An 18,571-nucleotide genomic window follows, 5' to 3' on the forward strand; every position below is an offset into this window, starting at 1 on the left:
AGCAAAATCCATAATCTTGATCCAGTAAAGAAAGTTGATTTATAAATGTAAACGACAATACAGACAGTGCTGTGCAGCAATGAAAGAAGTTCACTGATATATACCAGGAAAACCTATAAAACATTTTTTTTTAATTCTTTTCTCTTTTGTTTTTTTCTGGAACCTATGACTTATCGTGCTTGTAAGTTAATTTTTCTATAAAAAAAAAAAAAGATGTTAATGTAAAGGTGAAGTCTACTGTATGCTTATTTCATGGCACAAAGCCAGACAGTCTTTTTAAACTTATGCAGGGTAATTATGTATCTGTTTATGCTACTGTGCAGCAGAGATTTTGGACCGTTTATTACACAATAAAATGTTTACACCATTATGTTCTTTTTGAAACACACGCATACATACATACATACATACATACATATATATATATATATATATATATATATATATATATATATATATATATATATATATATATATATATATATATATATATATATACATACATATATATATATATACATACATAATACAGAGCAGTCCATGTCTGATTTTTCACATCTAAACACACGGTCCCAGATCTGTAGTGGGTATTCATTCAATTTTCATTTTGTTTCATGCATAACCAGCTGTACCCATAAAAAGCATAAGCATATTAGTTAAATAAATGATACAATTTGCCGTGTCAATATACAGTATACAATGAGTACACCCCTGTGCAATATCACTAAAAATGTTAAATAACTGAATACAATATTAAAATCAAAATATAGCAGCAAGCAGTGATTTATTCTTACACCATTATGTTCTTTTTGAAACACACCCACCCACACACACACACACATATATATGTCTCCTCTTTTTGGGTGGGAGGTGCTGCTTCCCTCATTATTTACTCATAATTGAGCAAATTATTAAGCCACCTATTAATGGCAGTTATTGGCAGTTACATCACAACTTTTTCTTACTCTTTCTTTATTAAAGATCCACAAAAGAACCACAAAATCTTGCAAATTTTCTGCATTTTTCCTAAACATGGATACTTTTTGGGGACAGTGCAGATATGAAGCATTTGTCTTCCTTGGGTACAACTTATTAATGTATTCCCACTCCTGCAGTGTGTGTCTGTATTCTTTCAGCTTATTAACCTCTCCATGAGATATTCTTTAAGCAGTCTTTATGTAGGGAAAGCATTAGTTTTTCAGGCCATAAGAATCCTTTTTAGCAGACTCTTCTTGGTCAATTAGACTGGATGGAATAAGCTAGTAGAGACTTTTATTGTCCACCATTTAAAATATTCAGGAATGGAAAACCTCCTGTAGTTAAAATGTAGATCAGTAAACCTTATATATATAAGGGGAAAGTAGGGATGTACTCTGTTAACCGTTTGGGTGCCAGTCAAATCACTATTTGAGTACCCATTATTATTGGACCTTGTGAAATCATTCAGAAAACATGGTGTTGAAAAAGACTGGTAGAGATTTGAGTTTGCAAAAAACAAAAACACTAGGATGTCATAAGGAACAAAACAGGAGTGAACAGTTCTTGAAAAATATTGTGAACATTATTACATGTAAAGGGAGTAACAAATATTTATAAAAAATTTTATTAGGTGTAATTGTTACAAATATGGATGATAATTACGAAACACATGGTGTGATAAACAACTACTTATTAGAGTGTGTTTGCTCTATTATTTGAGGCGGTCTGTCATACTGTCCATCAGCTGTAATGATTTTATATATATATATATATATATATATATATATATATATATATATATATATATATATATATATATATATATATACAGGGGTTGGATAATGAAACTGAAACACCTGTAGTGTGGGAGGTTTTATGGCTAAATTGGAGCAGCCTGGTGGCCAATCTTCATTAATTGCACATTGCACCAGTAATTCGGTATTCTGAAGGCGGTGCCGTGTATCAGGATGACAATGCACTAATACACACAGCAAGACTGGTGAAAGATTGGTTTGATGAACATGAAAGTGAAGTTGAACATCTCCCATGGCCTGCACAGTCACCAGATCTAAATATTATTGAGCCACTTTGGGGTGTTTTGGAGGAGCGAGTCAGGAAACATTTCCCTCCACTGGCATCATGTAGTGGCATCATTGGCATCATTCATACCGTAATATACAGTCTCAAAATATTATCTCGGTATACAGTATTACCGTGGGGGGTGGGGTGCTCTGTCAGACTGTGCTGAGCCTTATATCTTGGAGCACAAAGTTGAGTGAATTTAGCTAAACACTTCCCGACAGTGCACACCGACACGTGTTGACAATAAAAACCTGTTTCTGGGAGAGAACATTTCAACAACTGGTGCTGAAAGAACAGAAAAGTTTGAAAATAAGCTAAATAAGACGTTGTACAGTGTTTAGAAACACAGCTGGCGCTAACGGGCACTTGTGCTTTGGCACATCACAGCAGATTTTTCAGCGAACTGAGGCTCAACACTCACATATTTAGAAGATAAAGCCATATAACTGTGAGCACTGTGATTTTCTGATAATTATGTCTGTTTACAGCTTAATTTTACAACTGGTGGGCTACTGGGCTTGTGCTGTTCTCCACCTGTTTTCAGACCGTGACATCAGCAGTCATTGAGCTCCCACAGCGCCCCTTTCCTGTTGCTCTCTTAAATGCACATGTTCATTTTAGCTGACTTTAGTCCTTATTATAAGATACCGCCCACATTTTTAAATACCGTGGTATACAATATTATCGTTACACTGCCCAGCCATACATTTTATATATATATATATATGATAAGCCAGTAAGTATTCCTATTGAGTTATTCCTATTGAGTAATTCTGTAGTTCCACACATGGACTTATATTTCCTTTAAAAAGCAAATGCGAGTTGTGTCTGTTTGGGATTAAACTGCTATGCTGACTTAGCTTGACTCTCCCAAGAGCGCTACACACTGCTGCTGTTCACTTACACAAACACTGAGATTTGCCTGGCTGACTGATAACTGCTTCTTGTCCACTGAATAGAGACACACACACACATCCGCGTGCGCTTGGTGATTCAGTCCCAGAACTGGAACAGAGTGACCAGGCCTCACTAGTTTAGAACACACACAGGGAGGCCAGCCCATATCCTGCCTCAAGCTGGCATCTCAAACCCTTAATACAGGAAAAAGAGCAAGTAACTCTAGCGGATGCCACTCTTCCTTGAGGGCAAGAGCAAAATAGTGATGACTCTGTGGACACTACACACACATTTAATAGATATATAACGCACATCAGGACATTATTTCTATTCCATAAGCACAAGTTAAGTGAATTTGCTTGGTAACTGGGCATCTTTTATTGATTTTAAAATAGGAATGATGATCAGGGGACGTTTTGTATAGCCATGGCTGTTTGCAAAAATGCCATAGGGAGGCGATAAATCTTAGTGTCTTGTCAAACCAAGGCTGAGTTTTACAGAAAGTGAAAAAGACATGGCAAAACAAAAGGGTTTGGCAACATTAACAGTAAAGTTCCTTACACCACAAAGCTTATAGTGTTTGGTTTGTTCATGCTTTAAAGCTCAGCTGTAAGCTGAAGCAAACTCTCTACATGTGCACATTGTTAATGAAGACCTTAAGTCCTTTCTGTCACTGATCAGGGGATTACATACTTTAGTATTTGTTGGTTTGTGTGTTTTTAGGCCACTTCATTATACAAGAGCAGGTTGGAACTAAAGTTTCAGTGTGAAAAAACACCATATTTTCATTTTTACATTCCTGTTTGGACTCTTCATGATTAAATTAAATTATAAATGAACAGTTAACACACTAAAGCAGCTTTAAAGAGGAAAAAAGACACCATTTTTTACTTACTTCAAATGTAATTACTGTCATGATTCTGAAAGGACACATTAAGTGCCTTTGCTGTCACTTTTATTTGTGTAGGGTGAAAAGGGGCTACAAAGGGGCTAATTCTGTTAGTTAACTGTAAACTAATTGACTAATATTGAATATTTTAATATGAACTGATTATTAGCTAGGGCAGCAGGTAATGTCGCTGTCTCACAGCTCCAGAGGCAAGAGGTTGGGGGTTAGAGTCGTGCTCTGGGTGACTTTCTTTGAGTTTGGTGTGTTCTCCTCATGTCTGTGTGGGTTTCCTCCGAGTGCTCCGGTTTCCTCCCACAGTCCAAAGACACACCTTGGAAACCCTCGCGGACACGGGGAGAACACACCAACCTCGGCACAGACAGTCACCCGGAGCGGGCCTTGAATCCACAACCTCAGGACCATGGAGCTGTGTGCCTGCGACACTACCTGCTGCAGCACAGTGCAGCTCTTATTTGCGGAGATACTTGACGATATTTTATTTTATATTTTTATAAATCAAACCATAGGTTTGACCGACAGGCTTAAACTTGTAAAGCTCATTTGTGCTGCAGAAATGCATGAACTTTGAGCACTGTTGATGGGGTAACAAAAAAATGGGAGCGTGAAAGAGAGAGGCTGTATTTGGCCTCTCTCTGGGGAATTAGCAGCCGGCAGGCTCTAATCTCTCACACAGCAGTGTTTGATGTTTGATGTGTCAGATGTTTGCCTGGAAGATGCTTCTGTAGTACATATTCTCTCTCTCTCATCCTCTCATTCTCTCTCACGAAGTTTTGATTATTCTAATGCTATAAAATGAGTGCACACCCAGGCTCCTGTTCTCACGGTGTGTATTCTTTCTTCCCTCGGCTCTAGGTAAAGAGAACATATTCTCATGGGACGTACCGTGCTGGGGCCATGCGCCAGATCAGTCTTGTTGGGGCTGTGGACGAGGAGGTGGGAGACTTCTTTCCAGAATTCCTCAACATGTTAGAGCAGTCTCCATTCTTGGAAGTAAGTAAAATGAGTATTTTCAGTAGCAAATATTTCTGGAGGACTTAGTTTTGAAGTGTACACTTGAAACAGGAGAAAGCTGGCTGTTTAAATATTTATTAGTGAAAAATTTATCAAGTTCATGACATCATTACCTAGAAGTAGTAATAGTGGCACTAATTTCATTGTCTCTGTGGTGAAATTTCCACTGCATTTGGGAATTTTTTGTAAGTGTTGCACCACATGCTGGTACTACAAATAAAACAATAACACATTTTTAACAAAAAAACAGTCACCATTTTGAAAAGGTAAGGTGTAAGATTAAAAATAAATTAAAAAATGTGTTGCACCAAAAAAAAAAACTGCAGCTTTAAGAGGTCATGTTGTGGGCATGGCTGCCTGTGTGCTCTGTGCTCACGTGAGTGAGTCACGTGTCTCCTGCTGCAGCAGAAACTACACTGAGGCAGAACAGGTTGAGTTCAGATCTAACTTTGTGATGATGAAAGTGGGTGATAAAGCTACAAATGTTTGCTGCTGCCCGAAGCTTATGGGACAGCAGAGCAGAAGTAAAATATGGAATTGTCTACAAGTCCAGTAAAGAAGAAGAAGATGAACTGGCAGGCCTAATGTTTTTAGCTTGCAAACATTTCTTAATTGGATTCTTCCAAAGAAAGCACCGTCGCAAAGTTTGCCAAATATTTGTCTCCCACTTGTCCTTATTTATACATGGAGTTCAGAAATTGATACATGTGCATGAGAGAAATCTGTATTAAGCTGTGAACCACTAAATGGTTGTCCAGTTATGTGTTGTTGAAAGCACACTAGTTTGTTGAGATCTTTCTTATTGAGTGATGCTAATTTAGTGAGGCAACATTAAGAATAGAGAATCTTTCATTTGGGTTTTATCAAACTGCATGTAGAGCATAGAGTATTTCACTGGAACATGTTTGTTTAAGGCTTATATAATAAAAAAAAAACAAGGCACCAAAAAAGACTTCCAGTGCCTTCACTGAATAGTAATTAATAAATGTAAACAAAGTAAAATTTTGGCAGCTGCAACACACTCCAAAAAATCTGGGACAGAGGCAAAATAAGAGTGAAAATTCAAGATGGAATTGAACCTTAATACATTCCATAATAAGCATGTGAATTTGTAACAGGTGAGGGGATCATGATTGAGTACAAAAGGAGCTTCCATAAAAGGCCCACTCTTTGCAAGCAAAGATAGCTCATGGCTCAGCACTTTTGTGCCAAATTTGAGAATGTTCAAAAACATTTCAACTGTTCAGTGCAAGATTTCAATATATTTCACTGTTTACTGTCCATATATTGAAAAATGACTAAAGTAAAATATCTGTCATGGCAACACTGTTGAAGTGCACCTTTGAACCTCAGGCTGCATGGCATGAGAAACTGTGTGTGTGTGTGTATGTATGTATAGACAGAGATTGATTGATTGATTTGCTTGGTAGCACTAAAGAAAATGCTTGTCACATAATGCAGTCTATTACTGCATCACGTAATGCAACCTGATGCTCTGTTACAAGAGAAGAAAAACAATTCTGTGGAAACACTTATGACCCCGTTTACACCTTTTCACTTCATTGTATCCTGATAAGATTTTTAAACGCATGCATTTACACTTGGTAGCGAAATATGTCTCCGGGTAGTCATTCTGAAATCAAATTGCTGTGTGGTATGTGCTCAGTGATGCAGCTACATGGGGGGGAGTTTGCCGTGTACTGGGAGCAGTCTTGGCTGCTGAATTTGACTTGGGAGATGGATGTGTTTGAACTGATATAATGTGTGTTTCAGATGCGTCTCAGGTCACCTTCTGAAGTGGCTTAAGCGAGCAGATTTGTATTTGTTATACATTTGTCTTGAGTGCGTTTGCACTTGTATTGTTATGTAACTTGTCCTTATCCAGATATGATCCTGTTACTCCAGGCACAGGAAGTTTTGGGCCCAAGCTCATGTCAGAGTGTCCAAAAGATGGTAGAAACATGCTGTTGTCAAAGTTGACTCCAAATTCCTTGTTGTTGTTGTTTTTTTTTTTTTTTTTTAAATAATAAAAATGCATTCTGTGTTATTGATAAATATACCATTTAGACTTATCAGTGACAGGTGTAAATTAAATGTCAACATTTCTGATGTTATGGAGGTGCTTCAGTGACCAAGTCAAGGGTGACAAATATGACAGAATTTTCTTAGATGTAGAGGCAAACATTGGGTTTTATAGAGACGTGTGTGCTTGACATGCAGGTCATGGAGAGGAGATTCAGGCAACAGCAGATTTTTGAGAAGCTGAAGCCTTGTATCAAGCCATCATGGACAAATTGCATGTACACAACTTTAACTGTCAACATTCTCTGTTCTGAATGATTCCACAGTGTAATTAAAGTAAAAGTAATGTAAACATGCCTCCATCCCAAATTTTTGGAGTGTGTTGCTGACGTCAAATTCTAATCAAAAAGTATAGAGTTGTTCAGTAAAAACACTGGAAATGTTTTATTTGTATGTTTGTCAATTAAATCTTCGAGAGGATGTACATATCACAGATTCTTGTTTTTATCACATGTTAAGCAATGCGCCAACCTTTTCTGGAAAATGGGTTTGTATTGAACTTTCAATTTCATATTTAAATAACTGCTAATCCTAATGTAATTCTGTTATTCAAAAACGCTTAGGGAAAAGTCATTTTCTGTTTGGTTTTATCAGTCACAAAGTCATTAATCTGTTGCCTAGAGTACCCTTTTTTTTATATAATTAAACACCAGTGCTGGGTCCAACACTAATTTATGTACAATAGTCTTAAGAGTATGAACTTTGTTTGATCATGTCTTTTATATTTGTGCTGCATTATATATTAGTAAAAATTAGTTATTTGTGTCTCTCGCATTTCATCTTTACTTTTTTTTCTTTGAGAGTTTTAAAAAATGTATAAATTGGGACAAGTCATTTGAAAACAATTTTCGTCATACATATCTAAGACAGGTTCAATGCCTCAGGGCTTGCTTTCAAAATGCTAACATGAACACATGCATTTTTTTGTGATTTGCTGATACAGTACTTGGTGCTTTAAGCTAAAGAAAAGACTCAAAGTACACCACTCAAGTCACACTTGAAAGAAAAAAGCCTTTTTTATTATTACTACTTGATTAATCCATTGATTCTTTGTCTCGACTTCCTGAGTCCAATGTCATGTTCGTGGAAATGCAACATGAATGTGAACGGCCACACCGGATTTCATGAATCTTTTTGTTTTTACACACTCTGCCGTGGTCCTCAGCCAGTACCAGCAGCGCAGCAAAACAGCAGGAGAAAAGGCTTGAGCAACAATAGCATTCTCACTACATTGTGCACTTCAGAAATAATAACTAAAACTACTGCACACAGACAGGGCACTAGTTCAACAGCATTTCACTTGCAATTTCACTTGCGTCAAGTCAGCCAACTCCAATCTGAGCAAAAAATCGGAATAGACAAACAAGGTTTGTAATGTGAGTGTAGCCTTGCATCAAAACTGTATGACACACAATTCTAAGAGGAAAACAAATGACTCTTATCAACTATACTGTTACTATTAATACAACTTACTATTTAAGCTTTATACCGTTTATTTATTTTAGAGCTGTATAATTTAAAACAATTTATATAATACATTTAAATATAAAATCTTTAACTGTCCTAAAAACCTAAGACCTTTGCTGCACCCCCTTTTTTAGAAGTGTGCTTGATTTTGTTTGTGTTTGTTTAGCGGACATTGCCATGGGGAACTTTTTCAAGTCTGAAGCTGATGAGTCCTACAGAGAGTGATGATGGGCCCATCATGTGGGTTCGGCCTGGAGAGCAAATGATTCCTGTCACTGACATGCCAAAGTCTCCCTTCAAAAGGAAAAGGTAAAACTCACTAAATATTTTCTTTCTTTTATTCATTCATTCATTCATTCATTGTCTGTTACCACTTATCCAGTTCAGGGTTGCAGTGGGTCTGAAGCCTATCCGGAATCACTGGGCGCACCGGGAACACACCCTGGAGGGGGCGCCAGCCCTTCACAGGGCGACACACTCGCACATTCATTCACACACTCACACCTATGGACACTTTTCACTTGCCAGTTGGTGAGGGGACACCAAACTCCTACTAAATATTTACAACTTACATAAATACTGATGCCAGAGCAAAACAAATGACATATTTCAACGGCTGTGCTTAGTCAGCTGTTCTCTAGGTTTCCTTAGAGGCAAAACATTAGAGATTACACATAGGCCAGTGTACGGATTAGTGCAAATGTGTCCCTGCATGCATCAAGCTGAAAAAGAAAGAAAAATATAAAGTGGATTCATTGGAAGTGTCGTGTTCTGCAGTGTACTTGTCTAAGCAGCCGGTAGTGTCAGGGGTAAGTGTCAACTCACTGCTCTCCTTGTTTAGATTGAAGACGTCTTAAGCCTACTTTTTTTTTTTCTTTTTCTTAGTTTTTTTCTCTAAAAATATTCTGATCTCATTGCACTGCCACATTGTTTGATTTATTGTGAAATATGTTTGTTTAGTGCGGTACTATGACTTTTATATAGATGAGCTGTTTACAATGAGGATCTCAATTTGCAGTCTCTCTCTCTGTTCTCTCTCTTCTGTCTTTAATCATGTGTCATTGTTATGCTAAACAGAACACAAGCTGCGCTTCAGGCATAGCCTTTTCCTCTTCATAGGCAAAAAGCTTGTTTTACACACGCGCACACTCGCAAGTACTGTCTCAGAATTATATAGGTGTGTGTGTGAGAGATTAAACCAACAGTAGCAGCAGCCACCCTGCTGTGAAAAATGCTGATGTTAGTTTCTGCAACTATATGCTTTTTCCTATTTTTTTTCACTTCTATATTACACTCTACTAAATGTGAGGTCATATTTCATCTGCTGCTGCACCATATACATTCACACAAACACACACGCCTACACGCTATTTAAGGTGTTACCTCTGTTTGGTGGTTCCCTGAGGGCATGAAAGTTTGCAGCTTTTGCTTTTTCCCTACTTTACAAACCCACCCACCCTCAGCCACCATCTCTCACACACACACACACACACACACACACACACACAGAGGGAGAGGTTACCGTAGGCCTCTTGCTGTGCTTGTTGGAGGTTGAGGGGTTTATTCCACCATCACCCCAGTGATCTCATTATGAGGTCATTTTTGGCTCCAGATCAGAGGGCTGTACAATAGCAGAGGGGACGTTCCGCCTCAGTGCTGATAAATCCAGCACGCCTACACCTGCACACTACACACACAACTCTCTACACCCGCTACAGGCTCACACATGCACAGTGCATGATTTATTAATCTAAGTCCACCCTTCTCTTCTCCTATCCATGCTCTGGTAATACCCCTGTTCCTCCTTCAGAAATCACGGCCAAGGTTGTGTATAAATGTTCCGTAAATCAAAGAAGGGAAAATGTACCCTGCCTTCTGAGTTTTAAATATCTTTTTAGACTGAGGATGTTTTTGACTTTTTGATCTTTAAAGAATGCCTTTTATAGAATCCCATGTTAAATGGGATGACAACATCTAGTCAGAGCTGCAAATTTAAATATTTCCAATTCAAAACATTTCAACAAAGTTTCATATATATATATATATATATATATATATATATATATAGAGAGAGAGAGAGAGAAATCATTAAATGAAAGAAATATATGTACTTATTTGGAACCCTTGGGAATAATTAATTGGCAATGTACCCATGTGCTTATGTGATGCCCAGCATTGTTGAATTTCCGCTCATTCAGAGTAACAGGCTTTATACCAGTACGAATCTGAATAAATGCAGATATTTTTGTTTTTAGAAAGTATCTGCTGATATCAATAAAGTCTAAATATGATTGTATTAAGGAATACATTGTATTTTTAAGTGCACATATCCAAATCCTACAAATGTCTACTACTGTCAAAAATTCCGCTTCTGATACTGCTTGTTGCCTTTGTTTTCCAGAGGGAAAACTGACTGTGAGAATGTCTCTTTAGCTGCTGTGTTGAACATGATTTTTCTGATCATTAACACTAATGAGGGTCATCACTAAATGTGAAGTTGCTGACTGAGGGTTTGCGCCGATGCTGTGGATTCCTTGGAGGCTGTTTATTGACTCGTTCACTCATGCACATTGGTCACACATCGCCCTGCTGTTCCCACAGTAACGCTCAAAACAGCCGTGTCTGATCACCCCTCATCACACACGCTCCTACACAAGCTGTGCGTCCCTCTCTCAGTATGCTGGAGTGCCATTCTCTCTCCCTGTGTGTGTGTGCGTGTGTGTGTGAGAGAGCTTTGCATTCATTACTTTATCATGGTATGCAGCTCTCCTCTGTGCTGCATACTAAGTAGGTCTGCTCACTGTACTGTAGTCCGAGCCCCCACCACTCCCATATCAGCCTTTGTAATGTTTACTAAAGGCCTGTGTGCTCGCAACCGCTTCACCCCTCTTTAGTGGATTACCACGTGAATTGCGATAGGACATGATCATGTCTTCAGAATTTCAGCGTGCTCATGTTCACTTGTATTGTCAAAACTATTGATTATAAAGTAAACAAAGAATGGATGAATTCATTGTGAATCTTGTAGGAATTTAGGTGCTAATAATCGTGGCATAAGAAGGGTTATGGTTAACTTTAAAATGCCATATGCTATGTGTGAGCATTATTTTTATGTAGCATAATGATAAATGTAGATATTTTGTAGCAAACTATGAATGGAAAGTTTTTTTAAGCCAGTGAAAAAATATATATAAATATTTAAAAACAAGCAGGATTTTATAATTATCTATTGGTAACAAAAAAAAAAAAATAATGGTTGGAAGGGCTGACATCCAGTGAGCTACTTTTTTATGCATGTACTATATACTGACAGTTGTTTACTTTCTGTCTCCAGTTGTTTTGTATATGTCGTAGTTCTGGGGATGAAAATTTAGGCCATTTTTAAAATCAAACATACTTGCTTAAATACAGTGACGTAACCTTTCCAAAATATTAATTACGTTACAGTCTTATCTCTGATTTCTTCTTGAAGCCACGTTTTAGATATTTGGTAAGAAATGTGGCCTAGTGAATGTACTGTGTTCCCTTCAAAAACATCTTTGGATAGATAAATCTGCATATTCAAATACAAACGTGTTAAATGTGGACATGAAATAACTTATTGTACTTATTATGGTACTTATTGTAATTAATAGCATAAGTTAAATGGCAAAACACTGATCACTTATAATTTTTGTAGAAATTCTCAGTCACATTTATAGCACTCTACCTCTCTCTTTCCTCCCTCTTTCTCGTCAGCTCTCTGTGGACTTTGTAATGTAAATAACAGTGTTTGAGAATCATAATTTTATCCTACCCTTAAAGGTCAACCAATGAAATTAAGAACCTGCAGTATCTACCTCGGACGAGTGAGCCACGTGAGATGCTGTTCGAGGACCGGACACGTGCACACGCTGACCACATTGGACAGGGCTTTGAGAGACAGACCACTGCTGCTGTGGGGGTGCTGAAAGCTGTACGCTGCGGAGAGGGGTGAGTTTTGCCATATATTTATGTAAACATATTTGCATGTTTGATTTTTGATTAGAGATGAGTCCTGTTTGCACAACATTCAGTAATGCAAAAGTAGACTTTAGCATTCATTCACTGGACTTGTAGATGCTGATTTGTCTGCGTCTCATGCTGTGTGTGTCTGTGTGTGCGGAGTAGTCCGGAGCCTCCTCGCATTACCAAAGACGTGGTCTGCTTCCATGCCGCAGATTTCACTGATGTTGTGCAGCGATTGCAGTTGGACCTTCATGAGCCCCCACTGTCTCAGGTGATTTTCATTTCAGACAGTTTTGTAGTCAAAAAAAAAATGTCATGCTTGGATGAAATATTTTATCCTTCTGTAAAACACTAACAGTATATTTCATCAGAAGGTTTTTGTGGAATTACAGATCTTTTATTAATATATCCCCCACCTTCATCTGATCAGCTGTTTGCCTCTCAGGCTTAACTAATTTGTCAAATCCAACACAAACTCTCATGAACCATGTTGTGAATGTCCTTCAATATCAATATGTATCGTAATATAAAACATTTCACTACAAACGATATTTGTACATATAGTACATATTTAGTACATATATATAGAAATAAGTTTTAATTCCTGAAATAAAAGCAGATCTGGGCAAGCTACTACAACCTAATATTCAAATATGTCACACATTGGACATCAAACGTCTAATGGCAATGCACAGTAATATTGGAACCATAATGGTTTCTGTATTTAGAAAAATTTTAAAATGAGGAAATATGTTTTTCCAGTTTTTTGGTCAGATGTGAGCAATATATCAAATAAAGGTTAGGCCTGTCTGGGGAAAGCTGCAACGTGCGTAAGATCCTTCAGTCAATTTAAAATTTAAAATCACAAGATCAGATCTCCCAGTACTTAAACATGAGAAACTTTTGGGGTGGGGAAGGGACATCCAGCATGTATTCATCCATGTATGTGTGTAAAGTGCTGATCTAGTGGTATGAAATAGCTTAATATCATAGTGACTGCAATTACAGTACATCCAGAGAGAGCTGAACTCAGTTCAGTGCATTTAAAAGTTACTCTCTGTTGGACCATTAACAAAAAAAAAAAAAGAAAAAAGAAAAAAAGCTTGATTGAACTTGGCTAATAAATTTACATATCAGAAAACTTAATTGAGAAGCATAGTTTTACAAGTGGCCTTGCAAACTCGCATCTTAATATCTTTATTTTGTCTGTGTGACTTGACAAATTACTCTCTTTAGGCACAAGGCCATGCATATGGATGTTTTTGCTGTTAAATTAGTCTTTGCATTATGCCTTGATCTACTATTTTTTTTTTCTCCACTCACTTTCCTCGTATAAGACGAGGTCACCAGAAGGTTGCAGCCATATTGCCCACATTGCTGTTTTTAAAATGCTGAACTAGAATATATATATATATATATATATATATATATATATATATATATATATATATATATATAAACACACACACCACAAAGCAATCAAGGCCTGTAAATGTTTGGACCAGCTCTGAACCATTCTTTGCACATTTGCACTTTTTCTCTTGAAGGGTTAAATTATTTTCTTCTAACTTCTGTTGAGCCCCTCTGTTACCATAAAGAAGCTTGAGACATCAGATATATTGCACTCCAAGATACATGGCTGATTTCCCAGATATACATTTAACAAGGATTTTCACTGGTGAATCACTGATGGGATTGCAGTGTGGATCAAGCTTAGGCTTAGTCCATGTCTGGGAAACCAGCCCATAGTGTTCAGTAACAAAGCTTAGTTGCAGCTCAGAAATAGTTATGGTCATTTAGGGACTGTTTGAATCTGAGTGTTATAAGAAACCTAAGCTAAGTTTACATTTTCTGGGCTTAATTTGAATAAATTACACTAAAATAATTAAATGATTGTAGCTTACAAAGTAGATTGAAATAGTCTGAAATATTCTCAAAGTACATCCCTTGAATTGGTATCATGTTCATTCAAAATGCTGAGCCGCTCTTGTTTTTCAGACTCATCTTAGTTGGCAACACTGACCCCTGCTGGACAGATGTAGAACCTGACAAGTGTAAAGTGTTATATGATGAGGACCGAGGGGGAGGAACTGATCTCTAAAATCTTTCCCTCATTAGCCCAGATGGGCTGCTGTTTGTGGAGGGTTTAAAGAGCAGCTATGGATTGAGGGCATACATCATCAGGGCAAATAGTCTTAAACGCTGTGCTAAGCTTGTCAGATGGAATTGGTTTAGTACTATATAAGGGCGCCTGGTGAATTTACATTAACTTTTTTTTTTTCCCCAAAGATATTTTGTGTATGTTTAAATAAATAAATTCAGTAGGTATGAGAAGATTTAATTAGAAAGCCAAAGCTATTAAGGCAGTTCATTTGATTTTCTTTGCTATGTTTTTAAGTTTGAACAATCTGTTGTAGAATATTAATATACTATTAAAATATATAATCCACATTTGCCATATTGAATTGCTTATGCATAAGCGTACAAATATTTGGCTTTGTGGTGTTACTAATTGGCCTTAATGGATTGGGGGTGTTATACTTAATGAAAAGGTTGGCTTAATTGTTTTAAATAAGCTGGTGTTAATAATTAGCTTATGCCTTGATAAATGTATGTGGGAAAGTACTCTGACGTTTTCTAACTAGTGAATTAATTTAATAATTAGTTAAAGAATTATTTTACTAAAGGTTTTCTTGTGCATTTGCCATAAAAATGAATGGATGGTAGTCTTTGGCTGCAAAAGCTTTGGTTAAAAGGATGTAAAAAAAACCTGGCTTTGGACTTTAGGGCAGTGGAGTGAAGGAATGAGGGGCTGTTGCTTCATTGGTGCTTCTATACTTTTATCATTACCTGACTTCAATAAAACGTGTCTGAATGCAGTCAGATCTTTACAGCTGGTTCCAAAATCTATTGTAAACCTTTGTGTAGGAGTAGAGACTCCTTATTAGGCCTGTCAGGATAGACAGACATGTGGTCACTGTATTGTTCCAGAAACAATGTGATATCCATATTATTGTCATTTTTAGACCATTTCATACCACTGGTTAGTGATTATATAATAGCATAATAATGCAGTTACACCCCTCTTTAAAGAACAAAGATTTGTTTTTACAAAAACATATTTATTAGGGAAATACAGACACTGGAATTGGAATATGAAAAATGTCCTAAATGTCCATATATTGTACAATAAGTCTGTCATGTAAGTATTGTGACAAGCCTACTCCCTGTTGCTATAAGCGAACTCGGAATGAGCACTGAATATGTAGTTCACAAATCATTAAGCTGATACTAGATCAGTGAAGCCTGGCATATGTTAGACTTCTCCTCAGTGCCTGTTCCTGTGAACTCTCAAAGCACTGGCACTCTGACACTTGATTTCAGCATTGTGCTAGAAAGATTTTGATAGTTTCTTACAATTTTCTGTAATAGAGCAGCATAGTCTATGCAGTTATAGAGCATGTACAAAACACAGTGGCTATTTTGTAAATATCTGCTATGTAATATCACTTAACAGCGAACTGTGTCTGTGCTGTTTTCAGTGCGTGCAGTGGGTGGATGATGCGAAGCTAAATCAGCTGAGGCGAGAGGGGATACGCTACGCACGCATCCAACTCTATGACAACGACATTTACTACATCCCCCGCAGCGTAGTCCATCAGTTCAAGACCGTCTCTGCCGTCTGCAGCCTGGCGTGGCATGTCCGCTTGAAGCAGTACCACCAGACCCCTGAGGAAGACGTGCCGGTGGAGGAAGACGAGGACAAGAAACCGCTTTGTATCAAACAAGAGCCTCTGTGTATCAAAGAGGAGCTGCCCGCCGAGAGCCTGAGTGTGTCCACAGTTTCACCTGCCTCCACGGACACCAAGCCTTCCAGAGATGTGCCCCAGATTAAGTTGGAGGAGGTGGAGCCCCTCCCTGAGCGGACGGCCAAAGCCCCCAACAGTGCACCCAGCAGCTCCAGTGCTACACCGCCTCTGCCCCACGCGGCAGCGTCTGAAAGCCGACCCAAAGCACACCATCATCATTCAGAATGTGGAACCACTCCTACACACGCCATCACAGCCAGGCCAGCACCCAGCCTGAGCTCGACAACTCCCAAACATCCACACCATTCTACACCAACCAAACACGCGCACACATCCACACCAACCAAACATACACACTCATCTTCGTCAACCAAACATCACTCGCACTCCAGCTCGACGTCCAAACACACACACTCTTCTACCACGTCCAAATCTTCTCATTCAGCATCCACGATGATGCCATCCAAACACGCCCATACTTCCAACACAACCAAACACACGCACACTACCCCAACAACCAAACGCACACATTCTCCCAGCCCTAAACCCAGCTCTGGGCATTCAGACAGTCGGACTGCACCCCCTCAGCACCAAGTTCTGCCTCAGGCTGTGCTACCCCAGCAACTTCAGCTACTGCCCCATCCCCAGCAACAGCACCACCAGCCCCAGACCCAACCACGGCCAGACAGAGGCACGGACTCTCTACACCCAAAATCCACCATCACACCACAGGACACACGGCCACACCACCCGCTCAGCCCCCTCCTGCATGAACAGCAGAAAGACTTTTTGTACTGATTTGTATATAACTGTTTTTTTTTTAATGGTTTTTCCCTTTTCTTTTTCTTTTTTTTTAAATCTTATTTTAAGGTTTTGGTTGACTCTCTGTATTTATCCAATGAGGAGAATATAAAGAAAGGAACAGTGTGACACCAACAGCCGTGTGTGATGTGGAAAGCAGCAGTGTGGCAGACCTCCAGCAGGGTGCGAGTTTGTGACTTGCTCCCTCTCCCTAAAGTTATCGATGGAATACATAGCAAATGTAGCGCGTAACATTCCTCAGTGCCTGCCTGTAACTGTGAACTATCAAAGCACTTAGGGCCAGCTGCACTGCTACCCTGCAGGTCGGAAAAAAAAACAAAACCCACAAACAGGTCCTTAAATAATATATTTTTAAGTTGTAGACTATAGTTGTATTAGAGCTGACATGAACATATATATTTTTAAGATGAGATGAGACAGAATTCTTTTAATGACTCCAGGCTTTTCCATAGAGCTTATTTATATCAAGGTTGTTTTGTTTTGTTTTGTTTCATTTTTATTGTCAGCACTGTAGTGTATATAACTTTTTCTATGAAAATGTGTAGTTTGATTTATATCTAATTAAGAACCTCGTAATAAAAAGTTCTTGATATTGGATATTGTCGTCATGTAAACAAGGGCTACACTGAATGATCATGTGCGGAATTCAGACTGGCTTGGTGTGAGGTGGGTCGCTCTGACCTACCTGCACGCTCCCACATTCATGATTAATCCAGAAACGTTTCCACAGTTATTCTGTGTAGAACTTAAGACAACTATGTTTGGAGATGACTGAAGATTAAAAGCATAGGATCACTGCAAAGTGTCTTTCATTTTGTCCTCTTTCAATTTAAAGAAGTGATGGTTAAGTCAAAAACAGAATTTACACAGTTTTGCCCTTTACTCAGCTGGTAAGTTGATCTGTCAAGGTATGTTTTGTGTTTGAAATGAGCTTTTAGTCTTTCACTGGAGCCACAATCCTTAAGTAGCAAACTACTTGGGTTGGGTAATGTTGAAACTTCTTCAGTACTGATACCATGAAGCAGAATCCTGAGCAGTATGTTTTTCTAAAGCAGAAATTAAGTGTGGAAGGTGTTGCATTTTCTGACAGTAGTAGCACTGATGTCAATAACACATGCAAAGTTTAGATTTCTACATATGCTACTTGTCTCTTAAATGCTGCAAAGATACTGCTAATCCTACAAGGGGACATATTAAGTCTTTTTTAAAAAAAAAAAAAAAAAAAAAGTTAAAATAAGTCTATGGGCTATACCAAACATGTTCATGAAGTTCTTTGCACAAAACTCTCATCAGCTCTATTCTTGCCTGTTTCAGTCCCTTTCGGAATGAGCCTTTAAGGGCCCTGTCATGTTTATGCAAATAAGCTGTTGCTGGCCACGCCACACCCATCCTATATTTAGGCTGAGCGTTTACCACACTGTATGTTCGACCCTGAGTCAGCCCCCAATGCAAGAAGAAGAGGAGCCACCTGCACACAAAACCGGTCCAGACTTTCCTGGGGCCCTAAGCATAATTTTGAACTCAG

The 18,571-nt window shown here is 38.3% G+C and overlaps 1 protein-coding gene across 1 annotated transcript in view; it reads left to right on the plus strand.

The window, feature by feature from the left end:
• The window catches only part of LOC136695339 (lysine-specific demethylase RSBN1L-like), a 48,143-nt gene extending 30,305 nt beyond the window's left edge, over positions 1 to 17,838 (plus strand). The window contains exons 4-8 of the mRNA XM_066669373.1: positions 4,721 to 4,858; positions 8,595 to 8,737; positions 12,233 to 12,400; positions 12,578 to 12,686; positions 15,958 to 17,838. Of these exons, the coding sequence (XP_066525470.1) occupies positions 4,721 to 4,858; positions 8,595 to 8,737; positions 12,233 to 12,400; positions 12,578 to 12,686; positions 15,958 to 17,022 (1,623 nt within the window). The 3' untranslated portion in view covers positions 17,023 to 17,838. The remainder of the gene's footprint in view (positions 1 to 4,720; positions 4,859 to 8,594; positions 8,738 to 12,232; positions 12,401 to 12,577; positions 12,687 to 15,957) is intronic.
• Positions 17,839 to 18,571: the final 733 nt, after the last annotated feature.

The sequence above is a fragment of the Hoplias malabaricus genome, chromosome 4 (assembly GCF_029633855.1).
Source record: "Hoplias malabaricus isolate fHopMal1 chromosome 4, fHopMal1.hap1, whole genome shotgun sequence".
Classification (NCBI taxonomy): Eukaryota; Metazoa; Chordata; class Actinopteri; order Characiformes; family Erythrinidae; genus Hoplias; species Hoplias malabaricus.